General features: G+C 40.5%; 1 protein-coding gene across 2 annotated transcripts in view; it reads left to right on the top strand.

Moving 5' to 3' along the window:
• Positions 1-18,286, top strand: part of LOC139170254 (cyclic nucleotide-binding domain-containing protein 2-like) — a 71,920-nt gene that overhangs the window by 26,558 nt on the left and 27,076 nt on the right. For both annotated transcript variants that reach the window (XM_070757214.1, XM_070757213.1), the window contains exons 7-10: positions 3,156-3,220; positions 15,527-15,604; positions 17,167-17,227; positions 17,981-18,035. In XM_070757214.1, coding sequence (XP_070613315.1) covers positions 3,156-3,220; positions 15,527-15,604; positions 17,167-17,227; positions 17,981-18,035 — 259 coding nt within the window. The remainder of the gene's footprint in view (positions 1-3,155; positions 3,221-15,526; positions 15,605-17,166; positions 17,228-17,980; positions 18,036-18,286) is intronic.

Genomic DNA, 18,286 nt, shown 5'->3' with positions numbered 1-18,286 from the left:
AGCTGAATATGTAATAAACGAAGATACAAGGGGATGAGTCATCAGGCTGATAATCCTGCCAGCATCAGACATTAACTTTAAATATTTATGTTTTTTTCCATGATAAAAGTTGTGACATGCACTTTAAAGGATGGAGCAGATTCTCCCTGTTCAAGACTTTATCACCTGGCATTGTGGCAGAAATTGATAGAGGTGGAAATATTCTTTCTGCAGTGGTTTCCAAATTCAGAGTGTTAATTGTAGTTTGGCAGTTTGCTTGACCTTTTCACCAATACTTTCGTAAACTACTTAAGACTCACTTATACCGCCAGGCATGGGGGAGTTGAGACACCTTTCCCCCAGGCTTTTTTAATACTTTGTTTTATGTTTGGTATGAATGTTGCTGTTTGGTTTTTTAAATAATGATAGGGTTTTATATGTTTTTAATATTAGATTTGTTCCACTGTTATATTGTTTTTATTGCTGTTGTGAGCCGCCCCGAGTCTTCGGAGAGGGGCGGCATACAAATCTAATAAATAATAATAATAATAATAATAATAATAATAATAATAATAATAAGAGATTGAGGAGAGTAACAGAAATAAATTGGCCAAAAGGGGTGTACAGATTTCCCTAAAGATTGTGAAATGAATACAGAGAAGTTTTAAGAATAATGGTTACAATTATTGCAATAAGTACAATCTTGTTTAGTATGGTGTCTTGTGGTTAATTTCTGATGAGTAAGTTTAAAATCCTAATTTTTGTTTATGTTTTTCATCTTTGAAACAGACATATTAAGCAGTTTTTGAGATAATGTCCTCCCTTAAATTCTAGGCTGTATTCCATGGCAGTATAACCATTTCCTTGTTTTCAGATTTGTCCACATCAACATTAATGTACACCTTTAAATTCAAATGTGAAACCAGTCAACTCTGTTATTTTTAATATATATAATATTATTATTATTATTATTTATTGGATTTGTATGCCGCCCCTCTCCGCAGACTCGGGGCGGCTCACAACAGAATAAAAACAGCATGCAAATCCAATACAAAACAGCTAAAAAACCCTTAATTCTAAAACCAAACATACATACAAACAATCATACCATGCATAAATTGTAAAGGCTTAGGGGGAAAGAATATCTCAATTCCCCCATGCCTGATGGCAGAGGTGGGTTTTTAGGAGCTTGCGAAAGGCGAGGAGGGTGGGGGCAATTCTAATCTCCGGGGGGAGTTGGTTCCAGAGGGTCGGGGCCGCCACAGAGAAGGCTCTTCCCCTGGGCCCCGCCAAATGACATTGTTTTGTTGACGGGACCCGGAGAAGGCCCACTCTGTGGGACCTAACCGGTCACTGGGATTCGTGCGGCAGAAGGCGGTCTCGTAGATAATCTGGTCCGGTGCCATGAAGGGCTTTATAGGTGATGACCAACACTTTGAATTGTGACCGGAAATTGATCGGCAACCAATGCAGACTGCGGAGTGTTGGTGTGACATGGGCATTTCTGGGAAAGCCCATGATTGCTCTCGCAGCTGCATTCTGCACGATCTGAAGTTTCCGAACACTTTTCAGAGGTAGCCCCATGTAGAGAGCATTACAGTAGTCGAGCCTCGAGGTGATGAGGGCATGAATGACTGTGAGCAGTGACTCCTGGTCCAAATAGGGCTGCAACTGGTGCACCAGGCGAACCTGGGCAAACGCCCCCCTCGCCACAGCTGAAAGATGTTTCTCTAATGTGAGCTGTGGATCGAGGAGGACGCCCAAGTTGCGGACCCTCTCCGAGGGGGTCAGTAATTCCCCCCCGAGGTTGATGGACGGACAGATGGAATTGTCCTTGGGAGGCAAAACCCACAGCCACTCCGTCTTATCAGGGTTGAGTTTGAGTCTGTTGACACCCATCCAGGCCCCAACATCACTTCCACTGCTTCGTTGACTGGACACGGGGTGGAGATGTAAAGCTGGGTATAATCAGCGTACTGATGATACCTCACCCCATGCCCTTGGATGATCTCACCCAGCGGTTTCATGTAGATATTAAATAGCAGGGGGGAGAGGACTGACCGACTATTAAAATATACATCCATATTGGGTGTGAACAGAGTTGGTTCTGGGCATCATTCATATTAATGCAATTCACAATAACAGTATTAATAATCTCTATCACATTTATCAAATTTAAGTAATTCTCATATTGTTCAAACCTACATGAACAAAAAATGCATCTATCTTCATCTATATCTTTTTTGCTCAATTTAAACATTTCTCTATTATATATGAAGAAGTTTAACTAAGTATCATTCATAATTCACACTAATGTTAATAATCTATATCACATTAATCAAATGTATGTAATCCTCATTATATTATTTGACCATAAAAGAAAAATGCCTGACATCTATAAACTTATAATCTTTCTATTATTTTTATTCATTCTATTAAAAAATTATGTTCTAATATTTCCCCTATCTGCCTCCTTAGCTTACTTAGCTTTATTTCTGCATCCTTAACTTATAATCAAGCTACCTTAATATTTAGTTTATATACTTTAATATTTAAAGGGCAGTTTTTCTATCCATCATCTCTTCTCCTTTTTAGTGCTTCAATTCTTTTGTTCAATCTAAACATTTCTCCCAGTGCAATCGTGTGCTGCCAATTCTTCCCGTTGTCTGCCCATATCCCAATCTCCTTATCAAAGGTATCTTCCTGCTCCTCCAAATGTTGATTAAGTCAACTCTGTTATTGAGGATTAATCTTTCCTCAAACTTTCTTGCCGCAGGTGGCATGTGGAGCCATATCTGCCAGCACACAAGCCATTGTCCTAGCTCAGTTCCAGGGCGCATGAGTGCGCTAGTCAGCTGATTTTCAGCTCACATGGATGCTCTGGGAGGGCGTTTCCGGCCTTCGGGAGGTGAGGGAGGCCATTTTTGCCCTCCCCAGACTCCAGGATGCACTGGAAGTTGGGAAAGGGGGGAGTGGGAAGGTTGTGCATGCATTGTGGGGGCATTGAATTATGTGTGTGGGCACGCATGCACATGCAATAGCATGTGCACACACTTTCGGCACCAGAGGAAAAAAAATATTCCCCATCACTGATTTATGCTATAGTGAGGGAGACTATTGTGAAGCACAATATAGCTGCTTATAAACAGATTTGTTGTTTCTTCTTCATTTAACAGGTTTTTGAAAGTGCTCTTGCCAGCATAAGGTATGAACAATACCATGCAACTTGCCGATTTTTAAGGTAACTGCTTTTTTTTAAGTCCATGTTTTAGATAAGAGACGAGCAGCCCCGGATTTATAAAAGTAACTTTATTATTTTCCAAATTGTTGAGATTAAGCATTCAGACTAGATTACAGTATCTGTGAGTCTTGTGTACGAAATATGTGCATTTGATAGGCACGAATCTTAATTTCAGATAAGTTTAGAACATATATATTAATATATCAGTCACAGCACTTAAAATGCTATAAAATAAAATAAAAATCATTGAAAATAAAGGAAAGACAGTAAAAAAACTGAACCATAATAATGGGAAACATAAGTTCGCTTACTTTAGTACAATTTCTGATATTAGTTGTATTTGGAAGACACACTGAGCAAAATAAAATTTTAAAAAACCTTGAAAATGTCTTTCTTGTCATAAATCACCTTGCAAAACACTGCCAGGTTGATGGTTATTTTGGGCACTGAGGGGAAATAACAATAATCATCTTTAATTTTCACTTCTTCTGTGGAGTAAACATCACGCCCCCCCCTTAATAATTGGCCTTCTTAAACGGAAAAATTGTTTAGAAATAGAATAGAACGCAACAGAACAGAATTCTTATTGGACAAGTGTGATAGGACGCAAAAGGAATTTGTCTTTGGTGCGTATGCTCTCAGTGTACATAAAAGAAAAGATATATTTGTCAAGAATCATGAGGTACAATATTAATATTAATAAAAATCTTAAGGATACAAGCAGCAAGTTACAGTCATACAGTCATAAGTGGGAGGAAATGGGTGATAGGAAAGATGAGAAAAAACTAGTAGAAATAGTAGTGCAGACTTAGTAAATATATGCTTCTGTGATTCTATAGTCTCCGTATTATATTGCTTCTGTGAATATTACAGTACTTCTGTAAATATTGATTCCGTACTTGTGGATTCTGCTTTACAGTATTGTATATTGATTTAATGGGTTATAATATTTATAAAGAGAAGTTAATTGGGTCCTGCTGAGTTCATTTACTTGTGTGTGCTTGTTGTATGTGCTGCAACAAACTGACGAAAAGGGTGCGTGTATTCTCAAGATCTAAAGATAATTAGGATTCATAGATATTTACACGAATTGTATTTAGTGTGCTTTCTGTATGAATTCACTTTAAGGAAAAAGACTCAGTTGAAAGTATTCACTGCTCACAGTCACTCATTCCATCATCACCTCGAGGTTCGACTACTGTAATGCTCTCTACATGGGGCTACCTTTGAAGAGTATTTGGAAACTTCAGATCGTGCAGAATGTTGCTGCGAGAACCCCGACCCTTTGGAACCAGCTCCCCCCAGATATCAGAGTTGCCCCCACCCTCCTAGCCTTTCGTAAGCTCCTTAAAACCCACCTCTGTCGTCAGGCATGGGGGAATTGACATTTTCCCTCCCCCTAGGCGTATAAAATTTATGCATGGTATGCTAGTATGTATGATTGGTTTCTAAACTGGGTTTTTTTAAATTAACTTAAATATTAGATTTGTTTACATTGTATTATTGTTGCTGTGAGCCGCCCCGAGTCTGCGGAGAGGGGCGGCATACAAATCTGATAAATAAATAAATAAATAAATAAATCATGGGCTTTCCCAGATATGCCCATGTCACACCAACACTCCGCAGTCTGCATTGGTTGCCAATCAGTTTCTGGTCACAATTCAAAGTATTGGTTATGACCTATAAATCCCTTCATGGCATTGGACCACAATATCTCAGGGACCGCCTTCTGCCGCACGAATCCCAGTGACCGATTAGGTCCCACAGAGTTGGCCTTCTCCGGGTCCCGTTGATGAAACAATGTCATCTGGCAGGGCCCAGGGGAACAGCCTTCTATCTAGCGGCCCCGACCCTCTGAAACCAACTCCCTCTGGAAATCAGAACTGCCCCCGCCCTCCTTGCCTTTCGCAAACTCCTAAAAATCCACCTCTGCCATCAGGCATGGGTAATTTGATTCCCCCGGGCCGTTTCATTTTATGTATGGTTTGTTTGGGATGCATGACTGTTTTTATAATAAGGGTTTTAAACTGTCTTTTTTTAACCATTAGATTTGTACTATGTATTGTTGTAAGCTGCTCTGATTATCCGGAGAGGGGCAGCATACAAATCTAATTAATAATAATAATAATAATAATAATAATAATAATAATAATAATTCACAATCCTTCCCTTATGTTCATTCTGGAAATTGAGACCCGCTCTCTAAGAAATGCTGGTTGAATAATAAGATCAAATAATACCAAGTGGTAAAAATTTGGCAACTGGATAGGGGAGTGCAGATAGAATAGAATTCTTTATTGGCCAAGTGTGATTGGACACACATGGAATTTGTCTTTGGTGCAGATGCTCTCAGTGTACATAAAAGAAAATATACAGGGGGTGGACAAAAAATGGGACACACTTGACTTTTTGGCATCATGTTTGAACATGTTCAAATCAATCAAAACTTGACATATTTTAATGTTTTTTTTAAATTCTGTTATTTGATATGTTTTTTAAACTATCTTTTTTAAAACAGAAGTTTAAGGAAATTGGTTATAACCTTCTAAAAATGGCAGACCTCTCAGACTTTCAAAGAGGCCAACTTGTTGGTGCTCGAATGGCAGGCGCTAGTGTAACAGAAAGTGCCCGGATGTTTGGCGTTTCAAGAGGTAATGTCTCAAAAGTAATGACTGCTTTTGAAAGAGAAGGGAAAAACGTCCTCAGCCAAGCACAGGTCTGGTCGAAAGTCGAAGTTGTCTGAGAGAGACCGTCGGACTCCAAAGTGAATTGTTAGAGTGGATCGCAAGACCACAGCTCCTAAAATCATTGCAGAGCTCAATAGACACGTACAGAAACCAGTTTCCACAAAAACTATTCGAAGGGAGCTTTACAAATCTGGATTCCACGGAAGAGCTGCAATTAGAAAACCTCTGCTCTCAAAGACAAATGTTTCAAAGCATTTAGAATGGTGTAGAAACCACCAGAAATGGTCCCTCGAGCAGTGGCAAAATGTGATTTTCTCTGACGAATCATCGTTTACCATTTTTCCGATCTCCAGACAGGTTTAGGTTTGGAGACAGCCAAAAGAATCATTTCATCCAGACTGCCTTCTCCCAACCGTCAAACATGTCGGGGGTTCAGCGATTTCTGGGGTGCTATTTCTTGGAAATCCACCAGGCCAATGATTTTCCTTCATGGAAGAATTAACAGCCATCACTATTTAGGAATTTTGGCCGACCAAATTCATCCTATGGTTCAAGAACTGTTTCCAGAGGGGGATGCCGTCTTTCAAGATGATAATGCACCAATCCATAGAGCAAGAATTGTTAAAAAATGGCACGAGGAACATTCTAATGAAGTTCAGCATCTCATCTGGCCATCACAATCACAAGACCTCAACATTATTGAGCATTTATGGTCGTTTTTAGAGATTCAAGTAAGAAGTCCATTTCCACCACCATCGTCTCTAAAAGAACTGGAGGGTGCTTTAACTGGAGAATGGGCTAAAATTCCTTTGGAAAAAATTCTCAATTTGTATGAATCAATACCTCGGAGAATTGAGGCTGCATTTGCCAAAAAGGTGGATCAACACCATATTAAAAGGTATTTTGATGATTTTTCAAGGTGTTTCCATTTTTATGTCCACCCCATACATTTGTCAAGAACCATGAGGTACAACACTTAATGTTTGTCACAGGGGTTAAATAAGCAATCAGGAAATAATCAATATTAATAAAAATCTTAGGATACAAGCAACAAGTTACAGTCCAACAGTCGTAAGTGGGAGGAGATGGGTGATAGGAATGATGAGAAAAAACTAGTAGTAATAGTAGTGCAGACTTAATAAATAGTTTGCCAATGTTGAGAGCATTATTTGTTTAGCAGAGTGATGGCATTTAGGAAAAAACTGTTCTTGTGTCTAGTTGTCTTGGTGTGCAGTGCTTTATAGCAACATTTTGAGGGTAGCAGTTGAAATAGTTTATGTCCAGCAATGTTCCCTCTAACTTTTTTTCGGTGTGGGCGGAAAAGTATAGTGTCTGAGCGGCAGTCCCTTTGGGACTGGGCGGCATAGAAGTATAAATGAATGAATGAATGAATGAATGAATGAATAAATAAATAAATAAGAAAAAAATTCCATCCTTTTTTATTTAAAGAAATTAATAATAAAACAAAACCAAAATCTGTTACTATTATTACTATCTTCTCCTCTTTTTTCATCCCTGTCTCCTCCCCCCTTGTGTGTGTGTGTGAACTCTTGAACCATTTCCAATAACAGGTGAGCTATTAGAAATGGTTCAAGAGTTCACACACACACACACACATGGCTGGTTTTTTTTTCTCTGTTATTATTTGGGTGCTTTTTACCATATGCTTTAAATCAAGAGTCATTTCTCTCTCTTTCTCTCTCCCCCTCTTGCTCTCTCTCTTTCTCACTTTCACTCTCCCTCTCTTTCTATCTCTCTCGCTTTCTTCCTCTCTTTCTTCCTCTTTCTCTCTCTTTCTCTCTCTATTGCTTTCTCTCTCACTCACTCTTTCTTTCTATCTCTCTCTCTTTCTTTCTTTCTCTTCTCTCTCTTGCTATCTCTCTCTCCCCCCTTTCTCTATCTCTCTCTTTCTCACTTACTTTATTTCTCTCTCCCTCTCTCTCTCTCTCTCTGTGTCAGCGAGGGGGCTGTGAGAGCGCTTTCTCCGAGCGCTCCGGGAATGCCTGCCCTGCCTCTACTGCAGCCCCCTTGCTGAAAGTCCGGGATGAAAGCGCTCCCAGCGAGGGGGCTGCGAGAGGGGCGGGGTGGGCATTCCTGAAGCATGCGGAGAAATCCCTTTCTCGCAGCCCCCTGGCTGGAAGCACGGAAGAGAAGGAAAAGAAGCCGCAGCCACCGGCGCTGGAGAAATCGCGCCCCAAAGCAGGAGGAGGAGGAGAGGGGGCGGATCGGGTGGGCGGGGGGCAGCGCCGAGAGGCCAAGGGCGCGAGGGGGCCAGAGACACTGTGGGGAGGCAGCGGCGGCCGCAGCTCCCTTTCCTTTAACTGCCGGTGCCTTCCCGCCCCTGCAACCCCCCCCCCCCCCCGCAGGCTGGCAGGGGGATGGGAAGCGCCTGTGGAAAAGGGTGCGTGGGGGGTTATTTGGGAGCGTGCGCATGCGCACGCGCGCAGCTTACGGGGAACGCTGATGTCCAGGTCAGTAAATATTGTCACCACCTTCTTTTTTACTCGTGCACTATACAGATCCTCGATGGAAGGCAGGTTGGCAGCAATTGTTTTTTATGCAGTTCTGATTATCCCCTGAAGTCTGTTGGTCTTGTTGGGTTGCAGAACCAAACCAGACAGTTATAGGGGTGAAGGCTCAATGATTCCTCTGTAGAACTGTATCAGCAGCTCCTTGGGCAGTTTGAGCTTCTTGAGTTGGTGCAGAAAGAAAGATGGAGAGAAAATACTACCAAACCAATATAAAGTCCTAATTTAGGAACTGCAGTTGAGACCAGCGATTCTGTAGGTTAAACAAAGTGAGCACTTTATTCTCCTTCTTAAGTGGGATTAGATGACTTCTAAGGTCTCTTCCTATCCTATTCAGTTTGGTTCGGTTTGGTTCTTCCACTAAGTGTAACCACAACTGTGCTTATGATCTCACTTCAGTTTTCCTTTGTTTTATAGACCTGCAAGGTCACGAAGTTACTTTTTCATCACCGTTCAAATGCAAAGGGTCACTAAACGTGGCACTTGCTAAACAGGGTGACCTGTACTGTACTCTATAACTTATGAGTTATAGAGATTTTTTACTGCCAATTTTATTAAAATAATTTCGGATTCCAGTCTTTCCTGGAGAAAAGAGCTATGTATTAAGAGGGAGAAAAAAATTAAAAGAGATAAAATTTGATTCTGTATGTCTGTTCTAAACATAATAGGTGTTAAGTGATTTTTAAAAAGGAAAACAGATCTTTGGCTTCACCTAGGAGTGATCAGTCATTCTGCCTTGGGTTTTTGCAACCATGTCAAACTTAAGCCCTTTTGTAGATCAGGCTCTACTCTTCTGCTCTGTTTAATATTTCATACGTATCTAGATTATTTTTGCTTCAAGACTCAAAGCCCATAATTAATATATGCATTTAGCTGTAAAGTATCTCAGATGTCCTTACATCCAACAGTGGATATCGACAAATGCATAATGAGATCATTCTTATTTAAATGTTTACTAAAGATACATACAGTGATACCTCTACTTACGAATTTAATTCGTTCTGTGACTGGGTTCTTTTTTATTATTATTATTTTTTAATTTTTTTTTACATAGATAATAAACCAAACAACAAATAAACAGAAAAGAGGGGGGAAAACACAATACAATAAATATGACATAACAGTAAATTATAAACAAAACATATGCATACAACATTTGGGAAATAAAAGTTTTCCCACTTCTTTTTTGAGTGTTCAATCAGATAATTTTCCTTTGTCTGTGACCAGGTTCTTAAGTAGAAAAGTTCGTAAGAAGAAGCAATTTTTCCCATAGGAATCAATGTAAAAGCAAATAACGCGTGCGATTGGGGAAACCACAGGGAGGGTGGAGGCCCTGTTTCCTCCCAGGAGAGTCCTAGAGAAGCCCATGGAGGCTTCTCCCCGCCTTTTCCTCCCAGGAGATTCCTAGAGAGGCCCCATGGAGGCTTCTCCCCCATCTTTTCCGGCCCTGTTTCCTCCCAGGAGATTCCTAGAGAGGCCCCACGGAGGCTTCTCCCTGCCTTTTCTGGTTACAGTTTCAGAGGCTTGAGTTCGTAAGTAGGAAATGAGAAGAGGCAAAAAAAATCTTGAACACCCGCTTCATATCTAGAAAAGTTCGTAAGTATAAGGGGCCGTAGGTAGAGGTACCACTGTACTTCATAAGTCTGTATCCAAAGTCCTTCAAATAGTTCCACATATTAATAAGGGCAATATATATTGAAACCTTCCTGCTTTATTTAGGCTGGTATATCTGTGAAATAAAAAGATGGCCAAGCTGTGATTTTCATCAGAGATAGGTGGGGCCCAACGGAAAGCCAGAAAGATGACAGCTAGTGGGGTGTTATTTCCATTAGTTGTCCTTATTTAATCATTGTTACTAAATACAACAGACTAATGTGTCTTTTATCACCGGCAGATTATATCCCATAATCTGCACCTTCCACAATATTTGCCACAGTTCTTCCATTGGAGTGAAACAGTTCAGACCATTGGTCCAAATTATTGAACTGTATTATCGATACTAATTGGCAGCAACTCTCCCAAAATTTTAGTCTGATTTTATCTTTTTAGGCTGGGAATTTCTGGAGATGCTAGAGCAGTGATGGCCAGCCTTTTTTCCCTCGGGTGCCGAAAGTGCACATGCGTGCACTATTGTGCATGTGTGAGTGCCCACACCCATAATTCAATGCCTGGGGTGTGCTAAAACAGCTTCCCCCTTCCCCCGGAGACCCCCCAGAGGTCAGAAATGGCAACTTCTGGTGGGCCCAGTAGGCTTGTGTTTCACCCTCCTCAGGTTCCAAAGGCTTCCCTGGAGCCAGGGGAGGGTAAACTCGCGCTCCCCCATCCTCCTGGAGACTCTCTAGAAGCCAAAAACGCCCTCCCAGAGCCTCTGTGCAAGCAAAAAATCAGCTGGCTGGCACACACATGCATGTTGGAGCTGAGCTAGGGCAACGGCTCATGTGCCAGCAGGTATGGCTCCGCGTGCCACTTGTGTCACCTGTGCCATAGGTTCACCATCACTGCTAGAGCAAGGGTGTCGAACTTAATTTCATTGAGGGCTACATCAGAGTTGTGTTTGACCTTGGGGAGCTGGGTGGGTGTGGCCAGGGTGGGCGTGGCTTACTCAATATCACTCGTATTGTGGGCGCCAGTAGCGTCCCAAGTTCTCTGCCAACGTAAACAGACTCCCGAGCTCCGTTTTCGGCTGTGATGGCTTCCTGAAATCCTCTGCCAGTGAAAAAGGAGCTTGGGAGCCCTCTATTTCATTGGCAGAGGCACCACGGGCTAGATCTAGGCACCCCGTGAGCCGGATACGGGCACCGGGCCTTGAGTTTGACATCCCTATGCTAGAGAAACTGAATCCTGGGCTTTAGGCACACATATTGTGTTTTCTGACAACAAATCATAAATCTGTATTTGAAGTTTAGTAGATCGCTGATTGCAAAAACTTAAGCACAGTCTGGCCTGATTACTATCTACATGGAAAATTACCAGAAAATTATTTTATTTTAAAATTATTTTATTGCATGTTATACTACTGAAAGCCTTACAGGTTCGTAAAGACAGAAAACTTTCAGGAATGTAATGTTCTTTTTTTCCTTTCCGAGGTCTAACTGTTCTCTTCATTAGATAGCTGTCCACTAGAGGGCACTAGATACCAGATTATAAAAAAATATTTCCGCTAGAAGAGGAAAGACTAGAGGCAAAGGATCTAAATAATCCTCAACATATGACTACAAGGGAACCCAAACTTCCTGTTGCTAAGTGAGACAGTTGTTAAGGGCATTTTGCATCATTTTATAGCCTTTCTTGCCACAATTGTTAAGAGAATCACTGCAGTTGTTAATAGCAATAGCATTTAGACTTATCGTATTTTTCAGAGTCTAAGACGCACTGGAGTATAAGACGCATCTTAGTTTTTGGGGAGGAAAATAGGGAAAAGAATCTGCTTACCAGGTAGTCATCTGGCTAGCATCCTTAGTCTGGTCAGCTCCCCTGGTTAAGGCTTAAAAAAAAGCTTTATTCTGAGAGAGTAACAATGAAAGAGCTTGCAAGCCAATAAGAGCTGGGAACATCATTAGCACCTGGAAAGAAACAGCCAGAGCAAGTACAGAAATAAAAAAAACTGCAAAGATTTAGGGCTTGGAAAACATTCTTCTTCGTAGAGAGTAACAATGAAAGAGCCTGCAATGTAAAAGCTGGGAAGATTGTTAGCATCTGGTTAGGGCTAAAAAGAAAAAGCTACATTCAGAATATAAGAGACACCCAAATTGTCAGCCTCTTTTTGGGTGGAAAAATGTGTGTCTTATATACCGAAAAATACAGTATATACCGCTTCACAGTGCTTTACAGCCCTCTCTAAGCGGTTTACAGAGAGTAAACATATTGCCCCCAACAATCTGGGTCCCCATTTCACCAACCTTGGAAGGATGGAAGGCTGAGTCAACCTTGAACCTACTGAGATTGGATCTGCCAAACTGCTGGCAGCTGGTGATCAGCAGAAATAGCTTGCAGTACTGCACTCTAACCACTGCACCACCGAGGCAGAGTTGTTAAGTGAATCGGATTTGCCTATTGACTTTGCTTGTCAGAAGTTGCAAACGGAAACTTCTAAACTGCCTCCCAATTGCTGACCCCCTTTCCATGACGAATCGGGTTCAAGCAAGATGTTTTCAGAACAGTCACTGCAAACCTAAGTTGGTATCAGGCAGTGGCAGCGGTGGGCTGCTATGGTGGAACAGTGATATGTGCTTGCCCCCGTGGCTCTGAATGCTAGCAAACTCCAGCACAATTCTGCTACCGCCTGCTACCACACGAATCCCAGCGACCGATAAGGTCCCACAGAGTTGGCCTTCTCCGGGTCCCGTCGACTAAACAATGTCATTTGGCTGGCCCCAGGGGAAGAGCCTTCTCTGTGGCGGCCCCGGTCCTCTGGAACCAACTCCCCCCGGAGATTAGAACTGCCCCCACCCTCCCTGTCTTTCGTAAACTACTCAAGACTCATTTATACCGCCAGGCATGGGGGAGTTGAGATAGCTCTTCCCCCTAGGCCATTACAAGTTATGCATGGTATGTTTGTGTGTATGTTTGGTTTTATAATAGGGGTTTTTAGTTGTTTTTAATTATTGGATTGTACATGTTGTGTTTATTGTTGTTAGCAGCCCCAAGTCTGTGGAGAGGGGCGGCATACAAATCCAATAAATTATTATTATTATTATTATTATTATTATTATTATTATTATTATTACTGCAGCTGTGCAGATAGCAGAATCGCGCGCAGAGATGCAGGTGCGCCAGTATTTCAGTGTGGATTTTTGCTTCTGCCTGCGCTCTGGGCAGGGGTTTCTACTTACCCCTGCTACTGGTGCAATGTGCGCGCAGCTCCGGATGATCGACGGGCAGGCAGGCACATCCAAGTGAGATTTGGCTTCTGCGCATGCACAGGAAGCGAAATCTTGTGAGAGGCCGTGCAGCCACACGAGATCTTTGAGGGTTTTTTTGCTTCTGCACATGCGCAGAAGCAAAAAAATGGCGAAATCTCACACACGTTTGTCATCTTGTGAGATTTCTCTTCCTGTGCGTGTGCAAAAGCCAAATCTGACAGGTGCGCATGCACTCCGGTGACCCAGCTCCATTTTCACTACCTGTACGCAGTGTGGCTGTTTGGATTTGTTTTGGAAGATTTGTTTGTTGTGTTTCATATCCAGGAGACTGTTAGACTTTAATTTATAGCCTTGTGACTGGCAGTTCCCAGCCTGGCAATTATCCAAGGAGCTGATAGGTCTCTACATCAGTTTAACGCTTGGAAGGATGATTGCCTGGACTTTTCTGTTTGTGAATGCTATGAATTTATTTATTCATTTTTTTTTAAATTATTATTTCTTTATCAAAACATGTACAAGATAGCAGGTATTGGTATGAACATAAACATTAGCAAAGTAGGAACAAGTAAATTAGGACAATAGGACAATGGTACGCTTATGCACACCCCTTACAGACCTCTTAGGAATGGGGTGAGGTCAACTGTAGACAATCTAAGGTTAAAGTTTTTGGGGTTTGGGGAAAAAAATCACAGATTCAGGTAGTGTATTCCAGGCATTGAGAACTCTGTTGCTGAAATCGTATTTTCTGCAGTCGGGTTTCAAGCGGTTTTCATTGAGTTTGAATCTATTGTGTGCTTGTGTATTGTTGCGGTTGAAGCTGAATTGTTCATTGACAGGTAGGACATTGTGGTAGATGATTTTATGAACTACATTTAGATCAGATCGAAGATGGCGTAGCTCTAAGCTATCTAAGCCCAGAATTTCAAGTCTGCTGGAATAAGCTATTCTGTTGTGAGTAGAGGAGTGGAGGTCTCTTCTTGTGAAATATTTCTGTGACACCTCCCCTGGGCTCCATTTTCAATACCAGAGGGTTCCAGGATGCCATTTTCACTGGCAGAAGGTTGCAGGAAGCCATTGCGGCTGAAAACAGAGCTCGAGAGGCTTGTAGCCGGCCGTCCCAAGCTTCATTTTTGCTGGCAGAGGCTTGCAGGAAGCTGTTGCAGTCAAAAATGGAGCTCAGGAGCCCGTTTTTGATGGCAGAGCACTCAGGCCACCAGATGCGCCCCCGACACGAGTTAGGTCAAGATGGTCATGCCCATCCTTGCCACTCCCTCCCCAGTCCCCAAGATCAAACACAACCTTGATGCAGCCCTTTATAAAATTGAGTTTCACCCGTTATACAGTATAGCTGTCTTGATTTTTAATTTTATGAAGGCTTAGTATGTAGAGACACTTATATATATTTTATTATTATTATTATTATTATTATGATGATGATGATGATGATGATGTCAGTACAACACAGCAAATGAGATCACTATGCTTGATTTCGTATTTCATCACCAGTGGGGCGCTTCCCAAGCACCTAGGACTGCGTGATGTAGCAGCGAATTATGTTTGCCGATCCCAGTAAAGTGGCCTTTTGCAATTGACAGATGGAGATTTTGTCAATTCCGATGGTTTTCAAATGTCCGCTGAGATCCTTTGGTACTGCGCCCAGCAGTATTATTAATACTAATTTTTTTATTTTATTATTATTATTATTATTATTATTATTATTATTATTATTATTATTATTATTATTAATTAGATTTGTATGCCGCCCCTCTCCGCAGACTCAAATATTAATAAATACATCTTGGAAAAATGTGATAGCAAAGCATTTAACACAATAATTTCTGATACTTACTCTTCATCTTCCTATAATTCTGCATTTATCACCATATCAATGTACATTCTTAACCAGCAGGTGTCAATGTATAGTAGTACCGGTATCTTTTTATTTAAAATTAATTACATTGCGTCGCGTAATCCATTGATAATAGCTAAGATGCACTGGGGCAGTCTAGGATGATTAAAGCTAATGTAGCCCTCAGCCCAATTAAAAATTTCAGATTAGATCAAAAAAGTATCCTGAAGCAAAACACTCTCAGATGAATGAGTGATCTCACCAAGAACTAAGATTTGACTAACTAGAGAGTCATCAAAGCTTCCTGCTGCCAAATGTAGATTTGTTTTACAAATATTTCATTAGCAATTCTAATATATATTTGCCTTGTTTTTCTGCAGGAAACTCCCACTGTTCTCTACTTGGCCATCAGAAAAAATAGATTTGATCATTCATTGTTCTCTGCAGAAGTTATACAGGTTGTTATTAATAACATATATCATGCTAGAACCATTAGTAATAAATGGCAGATTTTCTACAGGTTCAACAGTGGTGGGATTCAAAAATGTTAACTAGCGATTTTGTGGGCGTGGCTTGGTGGGCGTGGTGTGGCTTAGCGGGAATGGCTTGGTGTGTGCGGCAGGCGACAGATACTGCAAAATCTCCATTCCCCCTGCGCATGCGCAAATGCCTTTGCACATGCACAAAGGGTTATTTGCCAGACGCTTTCATGCAGCGACGACCGGGGAACAGGTTTGGGGACGTAGAAAGCCGACCTTCACTACCGGTTTGGCAACTGTGGCCAAATTTTCACCACTGGTTTATGTGAACCGGTAGCAACCCACCATTGATTAGGCCACCATGCTGCTCTCTCTATATGGAAGATTAAGTGTGTGCAATAGGTTATGAAGGGGAAAGACTGCCATTGTTACTTTTAATAGGAAAGTGAACACAAGAACAAGGGGACACAATCTGAGGTTAGTTGGGGGAAAGATCAAAAGCAACATGAGAAAATATTATTTTACTGAAAGAGTAGTAGATCCTTGGAACAAACTTCCAGCAGACGTGGTAGATAAATCCACAGTAACTGAATTTAAACATGCCTGGGATAAACATATATCCATCCTAAGATAAAATACAGAAAATAGTATAAGGGCAGACTAGATGGACCATGGGGTCTTTTTCTGCCGTCAGACTTCTATGTTTCTATGTTTCTATGTTTCATTAAGAGTAAAAAAAAAATTTTTTTTTCAAAAAATATGATAAAGTTCCGATTTTTAATAAAGTCTATACTATTCAGGAGATTTTGAAGAAACTAACCAATTAGGTATTATGTAGACTTTGGATAGAATCGCTGTTACAGCTAGTACTAATGGCAAACCTCTAAATTGATCAAAATACCTATCAATCTTAAGCAAAATATTGTTGTAATTTATTTGAGGAATGAATATCATATACAGTGGTACTTCTACCTACAAACACCTCTACTTACAAGGCAGGGAGAAGTCTGCATGGGGCCTCTCTAGGAATTTCCTGGGAGGAAACATGGATGGAAAAGGCGGGGAGAAGCCTCCATGGGCCTCTCTAGGAATCTCCAGGGAGGAAACAGGCCCGGAAAAGGTGGGGAGATGCCTCAATGGGGCCTCTCTAGGAATGTCCCGGGAGGAAACAGGGCCTCCACTCTCCCTGTGGTTTCCCCAATCACACACATTATTTGCTTTTACACTGATTCCTACAATTTCTTCTTACAATTTTTCTACTTAAGAATCTGGTCACGAAGTGAATTAAGTTCGTAAGTAGAGGTACCACTGTATTCTATGAGAAGACTTCATCATGGTTTACCATTAAAATTTCTAAGGAAAAGGCAGTAAGCATTAAAATAAAAACATCAGTATTCTAAATGAAACAGCAATTGAAATTCAACACTGTTTTTAGCATATTTCAAATAACTTTCAGATCACCGCATGAGTTAATGAGCATTTTGAGTAAATGCCTACTTACCAAAAAAGCTCTGATACTCTCTTTTTCTCTGTATTTATAGAGCAGGAACAACTATTATAATGGACAGCTTGAATTCTAGCTTCATTGTTATTGTAAAATCAGTAAGTATCTTAAAAAAGAAAACAAGAACAGTGTTATTAATGGATTACTTTATTTCCTAAAATTGACTAGAGCAATTTATTGACCTTGAATACTTTAAGCTGCTTGCTGGGGAGTTGAAATCCATATATCTTAAATATGCTTGATAGAAATTTTTATTACAATGAGAAATTGAAGTTTAACGCAACTTGTATAGGATGTAGGTTGGATCAGAAGATTGGCGTTATAGTTCAGCTAATTGGAAGTGACTGAAGACATCGATTTTTTATTTTATTTATTAAATTTATATTCTGCTCCCCTTACTATCCAAAGTAACTCTGGGCAGCTTAGAATAAAATCATAAATATTAAAATTAACAAGTTTAGAAAGTTAACTAGAAAACCAGTAGAATGCTGTGGTGATTTTGTTTGGTAGAAAAATGAAACTGGATACATATAATATTTGAATTCAAAATCAGTTTTTCTCACATTATGGAACATAACTAGGGTAATCAAACTATTCAAATTCTGGTTTTGGTCCAGTATATTTTAAACACATGCTCACCGTATTTCCGCTGGAATTTATTTATTTATTTGTTTATTTCTTTGATTGATTTTTATGCCGCCCTTAACAGAGCCAGCATATTGCCCCCACAATCCGGGTCCTCAGTTAATGAGATATCTTAACTATTACATTTGTTTTTAGCTAATAAAAAAGAATAAAGGTGAAAGATAAAGAAACAAAACAAATAATAAACCTTTTCTATGAGTTTATAGGGCCATTGCACAGAGGCAGCAAGGCTGGACCCAAGGATAATTAATACACAAGATGGTAATTGTTTTAATTTAATCACTTCCTGAATGACATTCTTGAAACAGATGATATGTTGAATTATGCACAATCAAATTCAGTGGCTAAGTGGCTCAGTGGCTCAGTGGCTAAGAAACTTATTTATTTATTTATTTATTTATTAATTCATTCATTCATTCATTCATTCATTCATTCAATTTTTATGCCGCCCTTCTCCTTAGACTCAGGGCGGCTTACAACATGTTAGCAATAGCACTTTTTTAACAGAGCAA

Source organism: Erythrolamprus reginae, chromosome 7 (assembly GCF_031021105.1).
Source record: "Erythrolamprus reginae isolate rEryReg1 chromosome 7, rEryReg1.hap1, whole genome shotgun sequence".
NCBI lineage: Eukaryota > Metazoa > Chordata > Lepidosauria > Squamata > Dipsadidae > Erythrolamprus > Erythrolamprus reginae.
This window is presented reverse-complemented; position numbering and strand designations above follow the sequence as displayed.